Source organism: Cuculus canorus, chromosome 1 (genome assembly GCF_017976375.1).
Source record: "Cuculus canorus isolate bCucCan1 chromosome 1, bCucCan1.pri, whole genome shotgun sequence".
NCBI classification, from domain to species: domain Eukaryota; kingdom Metazoa; phylum Chordata; class Aves; order Cuculiformes; family Cuculidae; genus Cuculus; species Cuculus canorus.
In genome coordinates this window covers 47,304,506-47,324,967 of record NC_071401.1, presented here as the reverse complement: position 1 = coordinate 47,324,967, position 20,462 = coordinate 47,304,506, and the positions used below count along the sequence as shown (strand labels likewise).

The 20,462-nt window shown below is 37.7% G+C and overlaps 1 protein-coding gene across 1 annotated transcript in view; it reads right to left on the bottom strand.

The window, feature by feature from the left end:
* The window catches only part of EFNB2 (ephrin B2), a 45,078-nt gene that overhangs the window by 13,630 nt on the left and 10,986 nt on the right, over window positions 1-20,462 (bottom strand). The window contains exon 2 of the mRNA XM_009565117.2: window positions 9,206-9,489. Coding sequence (XP_009563412.1) covers window positions 9,206-9,489 — 284 coding nt within the window. The remainder of the gene's footprint in view (window positions 1-9,205; window positions 9,490-20,462) is intronic.

Genomic DNA, 20,462 nt, shown 5'->3' with positions numbered 1-20,462 from the left:
CTATGAATGATAATTTGAGTCTTTCATTACAGTGAGGCATTTCTAAAAGTACTTCAGTTCTATATTTCACATACTCTGAGAAATGTTGTCAGATAATGATCTACTGCACACATGGCTGCTTCTAGTTTACATAAACAAATTACATATTTCTGAGCACTGAAGTAACTGTGGCATATGTAAGCCCCCTAATTATGACGTATTCAGTGTATATCACAAAGTATGCATTTAAAACAGATTACTAGCTAGTTAACTTCACCAAGCACAAATAGGTATTTTACATAAGTTTATCCTTTCTCCCGGCACACTATTGAGAGAAGTCTCTCATGCATGGGGAAAAATATCTTCCCACTACCACAGCAAGCTTTGCTTACAGTTCAGCTGAACAGAACTAATAGAATTAGTTAGCACTCAGGTTACACTGATTGTTGGTAACGACGATTGGGCTTCCAGGAAATAAAAGCAGAATTTTTAACATTAAATGAGAACCTATTTTCTGTGTCATGCAAACTCAACATGACTCTTAAAGGACGCTCATCTGCCCTGAAAATCTCTGGTTTCTATCTGTAGCACTTGGGTAAGAAAGGGTTATAGTGAAAGTTCATATTAAATAAATAACAAAACTCTTGCTCATTCTACTGTCACTAATTGCATGCAATGATATTAATGACCCAGTAATTGCTATACGAGTAGCACTGAAGTGGAAAACATCATTTTGAGGCAGAGTTCATCTCTAGGTGGTAGGACTTCACCAATGACTGAGTTAATGCCTAGTGACAGTTTAGAACATAACACTGTAGATGAGAAAACCTGCCAGTCTCATGGTTACAACAGTTTAGATGGACACAATGTTATTTGCTTTGACCACACAGAGTCCAGGAGTAACCCCAATAAAGTGCCACAGTCAGAGTTTGCCCTATAGATGAACCTCTTTCCTTTCAGGGGCGATGCTCTGTACTATAACAATCCAGAGCAATTTTCCACATGTTTGCTTCAATAAAAGAATACCTTCATCTCCTGCTTTTACATCAAGCACAAGAAAAGTGTGTTTTATTGCAAAACACAAAAAGCTATCTACATCATCTAACTATCCTTCAGCAACACAGTTTGGCATCTTAGTACCAAGATCAATTATGATACCATTGGATGACTGCGTACTTGGCAAAAATGATCAGAAGTTAAACACTGTTTTGATTGCAGTATGCTTACGTTTATGTTTAGTACTTTAAAATACCCACAGAGTAAAATTTAATGAGGGAACATTGCAGAAATAAAGCAATCTGAATTTCCAAGGTGCTACAGAGCCTCCAGTTCAAATACTCGCCATAAGAAATCAAGGGATTTAGCTTCTTTAGAAATTATCACAGAGGCACATCTTGGTTCATTTTAAGAAACACCAACGGGACGGGTATATTAATCCTCCAGTATGTGGAATTTTGAAAAGCTGTAACTAGACAGGAAAGCCAATAATTTTAATAATTACATTCACAGAGTTTTTAATATTTTACTAGTGTTTCAATAGTATAATATTATTAAGTTCTTTTTTTTTTTTTTCTTTTGTGACACGAATTATTTAATTAATGTCTTCATTCTGCTACCGAATCTGCTGTGGCAGTCTCTGGACAGCAGGCGGAATTGAGTTTCAGCACAAAACTGGGCCAAACACCTGGAAAGCAGCTTTGTAGAAAAGGCAGCACTTGGGGCCCTGGTGGACACCAAGCTGACCATGGCCTTGCAGCAAGGGTAGGCAACAGCCTCCTGGGCTGCATTTGGCAGAGTATTGCCAGCAGGCAGAGGGAGGTGATCCTTCCCCTCTGCTCAGCACTGGTGAGGCCACAGATAGAGTGCTGTGCGCAGTCACAGGCTACCCAGTACAAGACAGACATGGACTTAGGGAAGCAAGACCAGTAACTGCTCATGGAGATAACGAAGTGAATGGAGCATCTCTATAAGATAAGAGGCTGAGGACTTGAGACTTCTCAGTCTGGGGAAAAGAATGCTTGGAGGGATCTTACGCACATGTATAAATAAATATTGGTGGGAAGAGTAAAAGAGCCAGACTCTCCTCAGTCGTGCCCAGTGACAGGAAGCAATGGGCACAAACTGAAATACAGGGAATGCTGTTTATGTTTACACCTGAGAAAACCTTTTCAGATGTGAGGGTGACAAGAGTCCTAGACCAAGTCGTCCACGCAGGCTGTGGAGTCTTTAACCTTGGAGATACTCAAAACTCAGTGGTCCTGTGCAAGTGTGTGCCCCTGAGTGTGCTTGAGCAAGGGCTTAGGCAGGGGGCTAGATCTTCAGAGGTGCCACAGAAACTCAACCATTCTGTGACTCTGTGATCAACTCCGCCGTCGTGGTATAATGCATTTACGTGCGAATGTAAAATACTTGAAAAACAAATCCTTCTCAGTTATCCTGAAAGGATTTGGATTCAGACTTGTTTCTCTCACAGCAGCTCAGGGATCACATGAGAACTAGTCTGCTGCTGCGGTTTAGTTATTCCTGCTGTCTCCATCTACTGAACAGAAAACAGATAAATCATGCTAACAAAGATCCAAACACGCTTTTTAAAACCAACCTTATCAGCTTAATATGGACTCTTCTCTGAGAACAGCTAAGACTACCTTAAGCCTTATCCTGCCTTTACCTACAGAAATATTTGCATTATTTCCTTGTGACTGAAAAAAAATGCAACTGAAAGACTGCCCATTAGGGCTTGGGTTTTATAGTTTCATTTATCAAAAATAAATACTGAAATATTCTTCCTCCAAAATTTCTAGGATTGAGTAAAGTCAGAAAAAAAAAAAAAACCCTGTTTTTTCAACCATTTCAACTCTGTGTTTTAGCTAATGCAATTCTCAGATAATCCAGCTATGTAAAGACTTTAATAAGACAAACAATCTCAAATATTTAAAATTAATGTCATTTAAACCTTTGTAACTGCTTATGCAGTTCCTGGTCTTTTATTTTAGGACTTAAAATACTGTAATATGTAACAGATATAATACAAGCAGTTGTATAAAATAAAGACTGATCATCCCACTGATGAGACAAATGCTCATCACCAAACTTAGATACAAAATGAAAGTTAAATGTGTCTCAGCATGCTGGTGTGCTTCTAAGTTTCAGTTTAGACAGATACTTTCCTCACAGCATGGCATGTCTCCCCAGTACACACCCCCTTGATTTAAACAGTTATTCATAATCTGCATACAAAGCATAAAACACAAACTCAACCCAATCCACTTCTGCATGTAGTACTATTATGGATGTATATGTTAATCTAAAAACACATACAATTTGCAGAAGATCAGGATGTAAACTGCTTTATCAAAGCTCTTCAAGGGTCCCTTATTGTTGGTATTTATAAAGACTTGTAAGTGAGAGTACCATATCTTTCTTCGTGAACGTACTGTGTTTCCAGTATTTATATATTGTTTATGAGGAATTAGAAAAATGAGATAAATAAGTATTTACTAAAAATATTAAACAGGTTCCTAAGACATTTTAAAACCTGTTTAATTCCTGAGTATTTCCTGACTATTTCTTCTAGTCTGAATAATTATTCTTCATTTTCTTCTGATTCCATATCTATCTGGAATACTTAGGAGGTGTGGGGGAGGATAGACATATTTTTTCACAAGATGCCATCAATTAACAAACTGAGCATTCCTATCCTTCATTTCCTTCCCTGAGGAATAGAGAAATAATAACAGATTTCCTGCTGAACTATCTCTGTCTACTTTAAAGGAGATAAACGGTCGGTATTGCCTAGGTAATGGCACCGAATATGAACAAAGTCCATCAATCTAAAATAGCCTTATTCTCTTACAAGACCTGTGTGGTCTGGGACAAAACCCCAGAGGACCATGACTCCATTAATCCTGTAAGTCTCAGACCCTGTTAGAAATCTGAAGCTGCACAGACAATGATTTTTTCTCCAATAATATTATTTGTATGAGCTGTATTTATATTTAATTCAACAAGACCTAAGTGGTATTGCTGATATATCCCTTAACAGACTCTCAGCAAAGTCAAAGACTGACCTCTAGATATCATTTTACACTAAGAGGAAATCGTTTATCTAATTTTCTAAGGAAGAAGGAGAAAAGAAAGAAAAAAATGTGATCTTTGTATAACTGGAATCAGGTTGGCTATTATCACACAGGCTTTCATTAACACCACCACCAGCAAAACATAAATAACAATAGATTCCTGGACCACAGTCTTTAACAGAAAGTGTGGAAAATGTCTTTGTTGGAAAATAAATAGAATCGTAATTCTTATACAGTTTTTGTGCTGGTTTTGGCTAGTCCAGAATCAACCTCCAAACAAAGGAAAACCTACTTTTGGTTAGCTCTCACTAGGTGTTTGGGAGGCTGCAGGGGGCTGCAGATTGCAACCTGCCTCAGAGAGTTGTCAGGATGCCCAGCCAGCCAGACTAACCAATGCTTAAACTGTTCAGTCAGAATACTAAAATAACATTTTAATCTAAATCTATTTGGCCATGCAACGAGATTTATTCGTCCCAGTTGGGTTATATTTCAGGGCATAATCTGTATTGTCCTTTAATGTGTTCTTCCTCAGACAGTTATTGCCCTTTAATTGTAACAGAATGACAAAGTGAAAACATTAAAAAGCCTTGTGATTTTTTGAAACACAGCTAAAGTTTCAGAATGACTGTTTTGGTTTTAAAAGCCACCATACTATTAAAGCAGTTATCCAAAATTTAGTGCTACTAGCGCTACAGTAAACCTTTGAATCAGTCAGGTATCAAATATATATATATATTTTTTAATTTAAGCACGAGGCCAATTATGTAAACAGGTCACTTGATGATTGACAAAAAACATGTAAGGAAAGCCACTTATTCAATTTTGCTACCGTTAAAGCCAATGAGCATCATTAGCTCAGCAAGCTTGGCTATGATGTTGCAGGCAGCGCAAGGATTTTAGAGGAACCTTTTCTAGGACTATTCCTTAGCTCCTTCTCAAGTCTCAAGCCATTCTTTTACAAATTTCAAACAGGTGAAGACTCTATTACAGGTGCCTTATTTTTTAATGCTGATGATGCCAGCCCTTAATCTTCATTTTTACTTATGCAAAAGAAGAGATGAAATGAGCAGAGTATGTGTTTGCTTGGCTGAACTATTCCAGGAGCATGACAGTCGCTCAAAGGCAAGCAGCACTGCTCCCTTCCCTCTGGTGTAGCTTTCAGCAGGCTTCCCCAGGATGCTCCCTCAGTGCAAACCCAGGGTACCACAGCACTCTCTACACCTTCTGACTAAAGACCAAGTTTGTTGGGAAGAGCTCAGGAGAACTCCTGTTCTCTGAAAGTACACATATTTAGCATACTATATATGCTTGTGCTATGTTAATAAGTCTCCCTTCCGTACAATATACATGAGAGGTACTGAAGCAGTTACACAATGACCCAAGTACTTGCTCATTTCTCGATTGTGAACAATCCACAACATCAGAAAATTACATTTCATTCCCTACCCATGCAAAGACATAAAAGTACTTTTTAATGCAAACATCGAAGTTGCAAATCTGCCCACTCTTCTTCTGCTTAACTTTGCCCTTTGCACAGATATTTACATTGTTGGGGACGATGTATCTTCCTTCGTGCACCTGATTAAGGATTTCCTTAGAGACTTATGATATGTTAGTTAAATGGTCGCATATTTAGGATAATCTAACATTAATACTTCTGAGATCTCAAGTACATTTGACCTTCTCCACTTCTGCTGAAAAGAAATCAGGTAACCGTAGGAAAATTAATCTATTAATTTCCCAGCAACCAAAAATTGATGATAGCAAAGAGGAGAAAAGCAAGGACACTGTTATATCACTTATTCACTTTCACAGTAGCATTCAGTATCATCTTTCCAAGTACTGCTGTTCACCAAATTAACTCTTTGGATCCTAACACTCATATTGAGGTACAAGTCACTAAGAAATGGATTAGATTAATTTGTTTATTAAAGCATCATTAAATGTGAAAACAGGTATCAGAAACTTATCTACCTTTTTAATTTTTTTAAGAACTGTGAACTGTGGAATGAGAAAAGTTGCATCTTTTATACGCCTTGACCTAGGCAAGTACTGAGTCTAGAAGATGTCCTTCTGCTATATCTATCATGAATACATCTGGATGATGTAAAAATTATGATTTTAAGAATTCCTGTACAATCACATTTCCCCTAAAGGTACACAGGGTTCAGGAAGCTGCTTCATGCTATGTCTTAAGTCCTCATCCCAAAATTACTAACCCTCTAATGTGAATAGAGATTTTACTGTTTAGTACAGCTCCACAAACCACATATTATTACCTTAGAAAAAGAAACTGTGTTTTCAAATAATGTCAAGATGATAAAGGTGTATGATGATGTACAGAACACTTAAAGGGCAGACAACAGCCTGCCAGGATAAACAGCATGAGATCAGGCGGCAGACGCAGCCACAGAGAGCACTGTAAAGATGGTGGGCTCAGTAAACTCTCATCTCAGGCTTGTTTGATGCTACTTAATCCAGGGAATACAAGATCCTAAAATATTTCAAAATCAAAATGCATTATTGCCTCCAATTCATAGCACCCTTTCCAAGCCCTTCCCCCCTACCCCCACCAACAATTCAAGACAAAACTCAAAACTCCCAAACAAAGACAAAAGAGAAAAAAGAGAAAAAAAGAAAGAAAAGAGAGAAAAGAGAGAAAGGAAGGAAGAAAAAAGAGAAGAGAAAGGAAAGAGGGAAAAAAGGAGAGAAGGAAAGAGAAAACAATATCAGAGCCAGTGGGAGACCCAGTGCATTCCCCTTTTTGGGCTCGAGCACTCTTATTAAATCACAGGCCTGGGAATAGGGATGCACGCCACTGATTTATAGCCCGATCTGTGTACATGATTTAAAATGTATTACATTGCTTATAAAAATGACAGTAAACATCCTGACTACCAGAACTCGCATCTAACAAGGCTGTATCAGATCACAAGCTTTTTGAACACAAACTGTTAAAATCCTATCTAGCTCCAGTTTCTCTATAAAATGGTGTCCTAGCTGAGCCCTGGCCTAGTTTTCTGCTCCTCTTAGTGTTTCTGAGACCGACATCACTAAGTTCATTGTTTTCTTCCTGAATGACATGTCGAAAAGTGATTTTTAGCTTCAAGATGCCTAGATTTTCAGGGTTTGATTTTTTTATTTTTGTCCAACATATTAAAATGTATGGGTAACCATGCTGCAGCTCAGTTAGTATGCTAGCAATACAGTGATGAATTAGCCATTTGTTTATGCCAGAACGAGCAGGAAAAGTAATATGCTAAGGCACTCCAGTATTACTGCAAGCCCAGTGTGATTTTTGAGGTATTAGGCTGAAGGCTGAGCAAGTTCTTTCAACCAAACTATACTGTAATCTTCCAGGAAATGCAACATCTATTATGTCTTATTGCTATAATGAAATAATTAGACAAAACTAATGAAAATGAGACATACTTAATAATTCTCTGGGCTAATCCATGACATAGATATGACAGAACTGACAGGGTATCAGAAAGCTCCATTTGTGCTCATAATTTTCAAGTAATAATTTTAACAGTGCCATTTGTTCCACTACAACTGGTCCGCTGTGGATGTTTTTAAAAACCGCACTAAGTATTCAACATACTTCATCATCAAAGCCAACTATTTGAGCATGGTAATTTCATGCTACACATTTTCACTGCAGTTACAAACAACTATGTCTCAACATCTAACCTTGCAGCTTTTACCAGGATAAATCTCACTGGATTTCAGTAGGAAGTTTGTCAAAGTTAAATGCTATGGCAGGTTTTTATATATCCCCTGAGTAAACAAAGAAAGCACCTATTTTAAGTATCTTTTTGTCAAACTTTAAAAAACAATAAGTGATGTTTTGTATCTCCCACAAATATTATTTAGTAATTTACATATACAGTATTTAATACAATGAATTCTTACGCAGTTTCTGTGATATATGACCTGTTTCATATATAACAACACAGTGTGTACCATCATGGATATAACCGGAAGTGAATACTAATTTATATTAAATGCCTTTCCATTTCCAATTTTACAAGTACTTGGTCAGGGCACTTGTAAAATTAACAATATTTTTAGCTAAGAAATTAAGACACATTTAGAAAGGTAGACATTACATGAAATAGTTATCAGCCCTCTGATTTTCAAGGAAGTGTGAGAAGTAAGACACGTCAGTATCTAACTCCTTTGAAACTTCAGAAAAGCCAGTGCACAGTTTTTGTCCACCTCATACTAATTAGGGATCCTTGCTTGAGACTTCAACAGTCCCTATAGGGCTAAATGAGATGAACAGGCCATAGTATTACAAGGACAAAACTTAATGTAAATTGTTGTACTGCTGAGGTTTCAGTTTATGCTAACTCTTCATTCACATCATTAACTTTACGCATCATAAGTAATCTGAGTCACTAAACACAGCAGTTACCTCCAAACTTGCTTTCAGTCATAAACCCCTGATCAAACTAAAACTCACACAAAGTTTATATTGGTGGCCTCTATCAGGTACATTCTTTTTACAAGTCCAACACCACGAAAAAGGAGGACACTCAAGATCACGCTAGTCTAGGTTTTGCTCAAGAACTCTCCTAGCTACTGTATGGGCACAATAGGTATGTATTGCAGGCAGGCATGCTCAACTAGAGCCCACCAGTAAACCTTCTGGGACAATCACATTGTCAAAGTTGTCACCAAAGTGGCCAAAAGATCACTGCAAAAATCCCTGGACCACCTGGAGTAATGCCATGTAGGATACCTCAGCTCAGAAGAGCTGGTCCACCTTATTCCTGCTCCTGGTGTAAGACAACCCAAGGGCAAGGATGATAGCATGACACATCACCGGAACTGTGAGCAGGAAACATGGTTTTGCTGCACACAACCTCTCAATGTGAATGCAGGACACGATATTGTGCACAAAAGGAAAAATCCTTGGCAAGCACAGAAATACAAACTAATTTGGTATACACAAACCAAGGAAAGAAGACACAGCTCCCGTGGAAGTTAGGAATAATGTCAAAAAAATGCCAGCAAGAAAATATTCTCAGAGAAAAAAATACAAACCCTTTCACATTCTTAGTTTCCTTATAATATACAGAACAACGTATGAAAGAACTAACAACTACGTTTAAAATAATGAACAACTGATATTTTGAACTTACATATGACGTAATAATCTTTGTTCTTCTGAAATTCCAGGCCCCAGAGATTAGGACTGAACTCTTGAAACTTGATGGTAAACTTAACATCTTGATCTGGCTTGGCACAGTTGAGTAGAGGTGTATTGTCCTTTTTAATAGCACAGCTATCTGCTTGGTCTTTATCAACCATGTAGACCTTATAATATTCATACTGGCCAACAGTTTTAGAGTCCACCTTTGGGCATATAATATCCAGTTTGTCTCCTATCTGTGGATATAGTACCAATCCTTGTCCAGGAAGGAATCTAAAACAGAAACAAAAAGGGGGGGAGAAAAAAAATAGAGAGAAAAAAGGAAAATGTGAGACACTTGATAAAATCTCATCCAGAAAAGTAGCGATTTCAGCGGACAGAAAGGAACAAACACAGTTTCCAAAACCAAAATGGCAGAGTAAGCAAACCGGATATTAATATTTTGGGCCTGACTCAATTTAATATCAACAATATGTTTATTTAGATCTTGGAAATTACAGATGGTTTGAGTCTTACAGTTCTTATCTCAGTTTTCGGAACTCTAGTATGTTTTACATCTCTAGCAAGCATCGCTGTTTCATTTACATTTGGTCATTTACAGCAGCTAGTACAACATCTGATGGGCTACAATCCTGTTTTTCTGCTTTGGTAACATTTCTGCTATTCTTGCACATATTTTGCTAATTTTGGATATGGGCGAGCTACAAAAATAATCTTTCAACTCCCCTAAGCAGCCACGTGGGAAAAGAAACATCTTAGACTTTAAGAGTTAACAACACGTTAAGATGCTGATTGAGGCTCTCAGTGTAACACAAAGAAATATCATTCACTCATCTGGAACACCCTTACAGACCTGAGGTGGACGGAGATCTACCTGATCCAAAGACCACACATGATACAGATAAAACACTCTTCAAAAGAGCATGACCACTACACTTCAATGATTTCTCATCTTCATAAATTGCACCATTTCACCATTTCCATCACTATTTTAGCTATTTTTTTTTTCTTTCTTGTGGTACAAGTGAAACACGAGTGTGGTTTTGCCTTCATATAGATGAAGACTTCTTGCACAAAGTGGCAGTGAGCTTTCATGTTTGGGGCTAGAGTCAATACTGTATCCTTCCTACTGGTATTAATAGGTAAACGTCACTTTTTCACAAAAGAAAAATATAAACAATTACTTACATACTGATTCATTCACAAAATGTGGGACCTTGGTCTCACAAGGACAAAAGCCACAGCAGGTTTGTTTGTTTCTTTTTTTTTTTTTCTCCTTAAGATATATTTGCTCCAATTAAGGCCAAGAAGTGCATGTTTTAGAACTACAGCCAACGACTCAACATCCTCAAATGCACAGACCTAAAAGCCTGACTTCTTTCCTCTTTCTCCTGCCTGCCAGCCTTTTCCAAAGATCTTCTTTGATGGAGAATCGGCCTTGAAAAACAGACTGAAACAATTGCTTGCCTAATGAACACCCTTCTCCAAGTGTTTAAATAGCACATGTAGTAAATCTAGCTTATTCACAGGCAGCCTTCCTGAAAACTTTGATTGAGTTCTAAGGCCCAAACAGAACAAAGCTGTAGGCGTCAGTGACCTCCAGCCTCTGGCTTGGCTAAGGGAGCCCACCAGCACACAGTAGTACTGGGAGAGGACTTACTAAATTAGAGAAAAAGATGATGCAACGCCCCAAATTTTGAATCCGTCATTTACAACTGCTTGCTCCCACACAATGTGAGTTTATGATCTGTGCTAATTGAGCAGGATTATTTTCACTCACAAAGCCTGTGTAAGAATTATATTTGTTGTGAAGCAGCACGTAGCAAGACAAAGACATGTAATTACAGATTTAGGGGAAAAAGAACAATGAAATGTTATGGCGACAAAAGCGACTGTTGATATATAAATCACTGTGTTCTTTTGTGTCGTGCAGTGTAATTTCCAGTCTACAGACACTAGGCTTGGCCACGGCTGTTCAATCAGAGGTGCACTGGAGACAGGGCGAAGTCACGCCCTCTACCTCTCAGACACGCCAGAGGAATGAGGTGACTACCACTTCCCGAAAGCAGAAATGACGAAACAAATGAAAAGGTGGAAATGCATCCTCCTCCGAGTCACCAGCTTGCTGAGGGACAACTGAGGTAGAGGCCAGTTCTGCAAGGACACCGAGAAAATTCAGAGTGGAAGAACCTAGCCAGTCAATGTTCCCAAGGGAGCAGCATGGATCTTGGCTCAGGCTCTTCTTGGGGATCAACTCCAACCAGGCAAAGGGACAGAGTTTCTGAGCTAATATCCATCACCTGTGACTTTATCACCTTGTCTGACCACAATCCCAATTAACCTTGCCCCTGTGCAGCACTGTTGTACCAGAAAGATGAAAATAATTCATATTCTCCCATTTGAATACCAGGACAAAGGCTGGTCACTGTATGATCCCACCGCTGCAAATATTTCCTCTTGCCAGTAATTCTCCCTCATGTAAAGGGTATGTGTAATATGAAACACATGACATTTCATAGAAATGGATCTTTGTTTTTAAATCAATCAATTTAGATTCTCATGCATAACAAATAAGAAATTCATAAAGTTAGACATGTGCGCTTGTCTGTCATATCAATAATATGACCTAAAAGTTGCCATGAAAAACAAGAAAACACTGATTCCCATTTTAGATTTTTTTTTTGTGTATATATATGTATGTAATGAAGTGCAGCAATACACATTCTCCATGCAAACTCTGAATGCAAAAAGGACGGGTTTCAGAGATAGCGTGCCAGGCAATCCTCAGAAACAGCTACCAGAGAGAAAGTACACTTCTGCGCCTTGGTTAAGTAGCCAGGAATTGCCCTATAAAAGGTAAAGGACAGAACCACCCCCAACAGACAGCTAAAACACATTTTACAAGGGCTTTAAACAGACACACACGTTAGACTTTACGGTGGAAGAATATTCTCTCTATGGCTCTGAAGTCTGTACAGTTTGAGAACTAAACTCGGTAAATCTTCTTTCACTTGAGTTTCTGAACTTGTAGGATCTAATGCTGATGGGATTTGGAAAGAAAAAAGGCTGAAAATGAAGGGATTAATCTGAAAACTTGATTGTATTGAAATTTTTTCCAGTTTGCAGTTTTGACCATGACCTTTGTGAGAAAGATATTTTTCCAATTTACTTTCTTTATTTTATTACAACAATAAAGAACAAATACGGATGGAGAGAATAAAAAAGCTTCACCTCATGCATTTCAGTTTCACCACAAAACTTACTGTGGCCGATTAGTAGTAGGCATGATTATTATCCTTGCATTTGTGTAATACTTTTGCTACTATATTTTCATAAAGACTTTATATAAATCATTTGCTAAGCAAATTTTTGTAAAGCTATTTATTAGATGTCAGGAGGATTAAGATTACGGGTTTATGATCCTATTTCTGAAAATGTCGTATCTGAAAAAAAAGGACAATGTACATCCAGCCTTGGTATAGGTTAATAAAAACTTCAGGATTAATCATGAATCTTTATTTCTGCCAGTGTTGATGTAGCTTTAAACACTCTGAGTTACAATCAACACTTATGAAACTTTTGCAGGATGGCATCTATAAAAACAAAATTAATAAACTAGCTTTAAAAATCTGAATGGAATGTGGCTTCAACTAATTAAAAAACTTCTTCCTTTCCTCCCCCTCAAACTATAATAAAGATGAAGCAAGAGGTTTTCAGAATCCTGTCACTGATGCCAAGGAGACTGTATTACTCTAATGGTTGCTTGGGACACTGACACGCTCTTTGAGTAGTGACAGAACTGTAACCATTGCTTTCAGTAAGAAGCTAACTTTTTAACTTTCTGCTTTTCAGAAGAAATTATCCTTACTGAGAAACCTACATTTGTTACATATCAATATAGACCCCTTTATGCCAAGAAAAACTGAGGAGAAAAGCTCAGCTTGTTTCAGGACTCATTTCTGTCAGCAGTCAGATAGAGTGAGGCCAGAGCATTCAAAGAATCTTTCTCACAATTAATAATCCTAGTGCTTACTGTGAGAAAGCACATGAAGGTATATTAAGTACAGTAAAAGCCATACAATGAAATTCATGAACTTTCTGCCTGGTACTTTTAGATACAGAGGGCATTTTTTCTGTCAGTCCAAAATTGGTGTACTGTAGGTGACATTTGACATCTGTGCAAACTTCATGGATGTCAATCCCTCCCACGCGTCCAACTAGTCATGCAGCTTATCAAGTAACAGCAACATGCAGAGTTCCCAAACCTTTTTAGAAGCAAGTATTACATTAGACCAAAAATTCACATGACATATGAACAGAAAATAGCAACAGAGTAATCCATTCCCCACTCCCAAAGTCACAATAATTTTCTATATCATGCTTATTTTAGGGCCTGGCACTGGCACTCATGTAACCTTACTGGTCAAAGAAGTCCCAGAGAAGTTAGATTTGATTTAGAAATTTTACAAAAAATAGAACTTAAAATTATGCACAGCTTCCAGTTTCTTAAGAATCTACTTCTCATTTAGAGAAACTTACCATATTCAACTGTAACAAATTGTAAAGTTTTCCTTAATGATAACGATTCAAAACTGTCTAATTTCATAATAGTACATTTTAAAAAAAATAAGACCTTTACCTGTCAGCACTATTTCCACTGAGAATATTCTGCTGTTCCTTACTATAGACATTTCTGGAATTGTAGAATTATCAACAAATAAAATTCTTAGAGAAATAATTTCTTCAAGAGATTTTAATCAATATTGACTGATGTAACAAATGTGTTGTCGTGTTTCTCCCAGCTTGCAAAACTACATATACACACACACTATAAATATATATATGCACACTTAGCTTTAACTCTAACCTTGTAATTACAAAATAAAATTTTGCAATTTTAGAAAGCATGTTACTACTTGTTGAAAGTCTTGTACATTTAACTGGGGAAACAGTGCTGTATTTCTGTGCTTTAATACCTTACCTGAACTAATTGGTGTAGGCACTTAGCTTTAAATTAATCTAACGAAAATAACCCTAAAAATGTGAACAATCAAGACACTTCTTAAAATGCAGCCCGAAACCTTCTGTTCGGGAATCCTAGCCACTTAACTTTATGAAGTTTAACTACCAGCCTGACTATAAAGTTATTCATTGAAAAGTTTTATTAAGGAAATGTCATGAATACTAATAACACAGTATATTAGTCCGTTACTTGTAGAAGTGCAAATTGAAACAGAATACAGAATAGCATTCCACATACAAGTCCTTACTGTTTGAAAAGAACGGTTATTAAATTGTATACATATTCATCACATGGCTTTTGAGCGAATAACAACATTCATATTTTTAGTATCATTTTGTCCACAGGAGAAATAATTACTCAAAGAAAAAGTCTAACCAGCTTGATGCAAAGCAAATAAAAGTTACAGGAAAAGGTCCTAGTGATGTCAGTCAAGTAGCAGCGGGCTAATCACAGCCTGCTGAATGAGATGAAAAGCAGTTTATTGATTCCTCAAGGCTTTGAACTTAAAATAAAAAAACGCTTTAATTTCTGTCATATTCAACATCGTATTAAAAATATGCCGTGTTGATATAAGGTATACACCCAACTGTAAACCTAAAAGGCTTTTTTGTAGACATAGGTATTTCATAGGACTGATCTCACTCTGGTTTAAATGGATTAAGTAAACGTGAATTCAACAAGAAGAGGATCAGTAAATGCTATGCAACAAACAGAAAAAATAGCTTCATCATAAAAGATTAATGTTGAATCTCTGTCCCAAAATGGCTATAGAATTTGGTTAAAAAGAAAGGCACTACTCTTATGTGAGGTCTCCATAAGAAAAATTACCATAGTTCGACACAGCAAGACGACAGACAAGTGAAACTTTGAAAACAAAAGTTGTACAGTATTTCATATAATCACAATTCTTGTGAGTTTTAGAAGCTACTTTTCTTTGCCAGTGTAGTAATAATTAAGCATTTTAATAATATATCAAACTTTTACATGCTAAATAGGCATGGTTTTGAATTTAAATAAATTTTGAGAAGCTTAATCTTCTGACCTTTATTTATACATAACATTTTTCCATGCATGTAAGCAATAGTTATTTGCATTAATAGGACCTGCATGGTAGAAACTAAAAGGAATTCAAACAAATAAATAAACAAATATATTCTTGTTTATCCCTTAAGATCTTTAATGGTAAGTACCACATTATACAAAGCCTGATTATAAAATACCATAACAGAAATTTCTAAAGCTGCAGTTCTATTTATCACTTTCATCGGAAGGGAAGAACCTCTTTTCAGGGCTCAGACTCTCCTGCGATAAAGCTCCAGCAAGCACATAAAGGCTTTGGAATAGTCCCCTGAAATTGTGGCTCATCTCCATCCTAGGGTCTGAAGTACCTCCTTGTCCTCCCTTCTCCTTATTTCCAAAGGACTCAATCTTCTTTGGGACTATGGGGGCTGGAATGCTTGCAGTGTACTGAAAAAGGGAATGGTCAAGAGCTTATTTTGTTTGAATCACCACCCTGGATACAAAATGGTAGTGTTGCTACCATTTTGTGCGTCTCAAGTAGCCATGCAAATGGATGCTGTTCCTAGTGCCTTTTCCTAGACTATTCTTACTGAAATTGGTTGCAAAACTTCCCCTGACTTCAGCAGGGCAAGACAGCGCAATATGTTTACCACTGAAATCTTAATAACCTACACAAGAATGCATCATTATTATGTTTTCTCAAAAATTTAAGTGGACAGGGAATGAGGAGCATGTATGAAATTTTAGCTGTTTAATTTACTAATTCATCACACTACCTTTTGCAAAATGCTAGCGGAAAGCATATAAAATACAAGGAAGGCATACAATAAGGATGGGCAGAGAGTGCATACACTTCTCCCCAAATAAAATATTTTTCTGCATGGACTTGCAGGATATGACAGTCAAATCATACTATCATATCACAGTCTTAAAGACACAGAGCTTCCACTGCAAAGAGACACACCCACATACATCATCCCTCTTCAAACAAGTCAGGAAATGCCCTGACCTGTCTCCTAGAAAGATGTGTCATGACCTTCCTTCACCAAACAACTTGTGTGACTACTGGTGTCGCACAGATACACTCAGTTTTTCACTTCTATTCAGCTTAGGACAGTCACAAGCCTAAAAGTGCCTTGCACTTGATATAGCACCAAACCTCTGCTGCTGAGACATGATATTTGGCAAGAACCGTACCCCTTTCCCCCTTCATGTATGAGGGCGGTCATCTGCAACCCAGCACCAAACACATCTTTATTGGAGACATCCTCTCTAAGAGAAAATCTGGTTCCTTAAAATCTGCGATGTACCGGGTTGCGGATGTGATCTCATTCCATGGAAACAGTCCTGCAGACCCTCCTTTGGGGCTATGCCAGTTCTGGACTCTGCAATTCCTGTCCAGGGGATCAGGGCATCTTAGGGCGACCACGATCCCAGAGGTGCTGAGAGCCTACTCTCCGAGGTCCATCCTGCCAACCATACACAGCGCCCTGCCTTCATCCCCCTCCAGCACACAGCTGCCAGAAGGGCTTTGCTGCAAGACAGTGTAACTGTTTTAACTGAACACCATCTCTGCCTGCAAGAGATGGTTCAGTTTTGCTGGAAAGCTGCCCTTTCCCTTGCTGCTTGACTCTCACTCACAGAACAAAAACACTTACATAACTAAAACCTTCAGACCAACTTGGGCTTTACCACTCCAACCTCAGCATAAATCCAGGATGCAAAAATGAATGCAGTTTTCCTCTGCCTTAGAAACACACTCTGAAACCAAACACCTATCTGTTTGCTTTTTCCTCTACAATGGGAAATAAGATCTGGGCTTTTTGCACAAGAACATGCAGCTGGCTTAGAACATATACCACATGGGTAAGGCTTGAAATGCTGAACAAATGTATGATTTGACTTTTCATTAAAGTTGACAAAGGAAATTTTTTCTAAAAATATAGATTTTATATTCATTTTCATACATGACCTCCACATAAAGCACTATTAATAGCAATTAACTTTTTGTACTATTGTACGGAAAGCAATTACTGCTCTGCTAAAAGTACTTAAAGCACTAGAGAATTCTGATCCATTTACTAAATCGATTCTGGTTACCACAAAAGAACCGCTAATATGCTTCAGGACAGTCTTCTAACTAAGGAAATAATAATAAAAAAAAAAGGATGGATATGACCAATGTTCTATTTTAAAGTGTATTATATTAACATTTCATCAGCATTTACAGAAATATGAGCCCTCACAACAGTGCTGGACTTACTCATCTTCAGCAAATAGGGAATCACTTCTCAAATCATCTCTGTCTCTCCTTCGCATAAGCACGGAAACACACACAGGCACATTCTCATTTTTACTGCATTTCTGCAGAAAGATGCTTCTACATAAGAGTTTAAAAACTGCAAGTGGCTGTAGTAAATGGCTTATTCTGAGGAATTTCTGAAAGAGAGAACACTCAATAGGTGCACTGTAATTAGTTGCTCTTTCTAGTTACCTCTTAACAAATGATGCATGCGGGTCTGGATGAGAGCCCAACTCTTGACCAATGCCACCGCTACACACTTTAGTACTTCAAGCAGAAACCCCTAGCCTCAGCACTCTTTTCATTTTGTTTTTCCAGAAACACAGTGCTGGTAATGCACAACATGAGAACCAGACATGATTAGCAAAGTTGGAATTCTTTCAGAAGTGCTTCGTATAACTATGTCCTAAATATATCTGAGGAAAGCTTCCTGCCTTCGATTCCTTCCAAATACATAACATATTTCAGGACTAGGTTAAAGGACAGAACATGGAAATACAGCAAACGCTGTTCCCACAGTATTTAACGATACACTTCAGCGACATTTGTAAGCCTTTCAAACAGAAGATATTCATGTGATCATTATTTTAAATGAGGGAGGCTATAAGCCTGTTGAGAAATGCAACTTTTGCCACAAAAAATACCCTTAAAAAAATAAACATTTTTTTGGATAGCACTTTACTGCCCCCTTTTGCACTTTAACATTAGAACAGGTTTCAACATGAACACGTCTGAAAAACACTGCGAAGATACAGGGTAAGACAGCAGGGCAGTATGTTTCCACACTACTAGACTACCAGGCACGGCTGTAGGGACATCTTCCACAAGCCTACCTCTAAACAAATAAAACATCTAGCTTTCCTAATTGTCCCTAATCTTCCACGAAAGAGATCAGTAATGGATAGTTTAAATCACCATCTTACATTTTAATCTGCATGTATATGGGCAACTGAGAAAGAAGGGGATATTGCTCATTAACACACGTTGTCCCTCTAGCACAATTTTCTAAAGCAAAGATCATCTGCAACTTGAATTTGGTTTTATTCATCAGGAATAAAAGAATGACAAAGGGCTTTCCAGTCTGAGGCCATTCATGTGTTAGCAATCCCTTAACAGAAAGAATGGGTGTATCCTTCAAAAGACTACTTCACAAACTGGCAGGCAAGAATATTTTCATGAAAGGTGAAGACAAGAAGCCTAGACATTCAAATCCCCTGCAAGCCTAGAGGCATAAACCCGTTCTGCAACTCTGCACTGCAATTACAGTCACTACAGAATCCATGTACGTCTGCATGTGTCCACATATATCTACAAAAGGTAATAAATCCATAGCATAGTGGCCAGTTATTTACAAAATACTAACTCATTATGACAGAGCCAGAGGGGGACTCATCCTGCCCTAACTCTCAGCTTCCATTTGACAAAGTCCATGTTCTGCTGTGTACACTTATATTTAAACTTAATCCATTTTCCTCTGTCATCCTACAATTACAATACAAGTCACAATAATATTAAACTTCACTGCCTACAGCACTGCACAGTTAAACCATTACTGTAATGAAAACTGACTCCCTTTGATATTAACACTGGTGTTTTCTCTCATTTGCTAGCCATGAAATACAGGAAGAGACCAATATTGTTTTAATTAAAGAATTGTTCAAAATATGCTACTGGGAATATTAAAGTAGTCCTTTGCTCTCGCAGCAAAGATAATCAGGTGCTTGTATGGTTTGGATATTTGAAAAAAAAGAAAAAGAAAAATAGAAAAAATCTGTGCCATGGATTCAGCGTAACACAAAACTACTGCTCTACTTGACTTGTGCTCACAGAGGCAGGGTGTGCCAAACCCAAGAAAGATGGCACTTTGTTGAAAAAATGCAGAGCAGTAGTTAGTATGGAACCCAAACCCAAACCATGTGTGCTTCTTATACAAGTCACTGAAGTCTTTGCTTTTAAAAAGCTAACAGAAAGCAGCTGGCATTTGCCACAGAACTACTTTTCAAAAAGGGCACTATAAATCACAAGAAAGAAACAATAAAACCGGATTGTTCTTTTGCTATGCTATTCCATGCCCTTCTTGACCATTTCTATAACAGGAACAAATCTAATGGTAGCCACAATACAAGGATACCAACCATTGTTTGCAGTCTTCTTTCTCATAACTACAATTTGTTTGCACCTGTAGAGTCTTGTTCCAAGACATGCTCCAAGCAAAGTCTATAAAAGAGGGCGGGGACTGTCTTGTTACTTGATGAGACATTAATAATCAGTGATTATATCTCAAATTCAAAGAAAAAATTTCAGCTGCTTTGCAGTTGTTGAAAAATTTATTACTGCATACCATTTGCCTGCATAAGTAAACACTGGAAGCGGAAAAAGTTGTTAGCCCACAACTTTCAGGAAAAGTTATGCCAGTAACACCACTGAATAACAAGCCAAACCTATTTTGGCAAATCATTGTTGTACAGAGGTTTCCAGAATTCAGTTACAACTCTCTGTCAGTCCTATACCATATCCTTTTTAAGTTAAAAAGACAGTTTTCAGGTAAGAGAAAATGGCGTTCAGCAAAAATCCGAATGGGAGGTCTACAATCAGTTTGCACTCGCTTCTCACATTAAACCCAAGATTTAGCCACTCACAAGCATGGAAATCCTACATTCTCCAATTAAATACAAACTTTTCTGAATTGTGACTGATATTCAGAGGCGGAATAAAACTGGGCAGCCACTGCCACCTCCAAAGCAGCAGTAATATCTGCAGGTCTGAGCCTCTCACATTAAGCAAAACTGACATTAGAGTTGTTCAAAAACTCCTGTAAAGGTCCAGAAGTGCATTCATCACTAGATCGGACACCCCTGCCATGGATGGAAGAGTCCATCATCAGAGGGGTTCAGCAGTCAG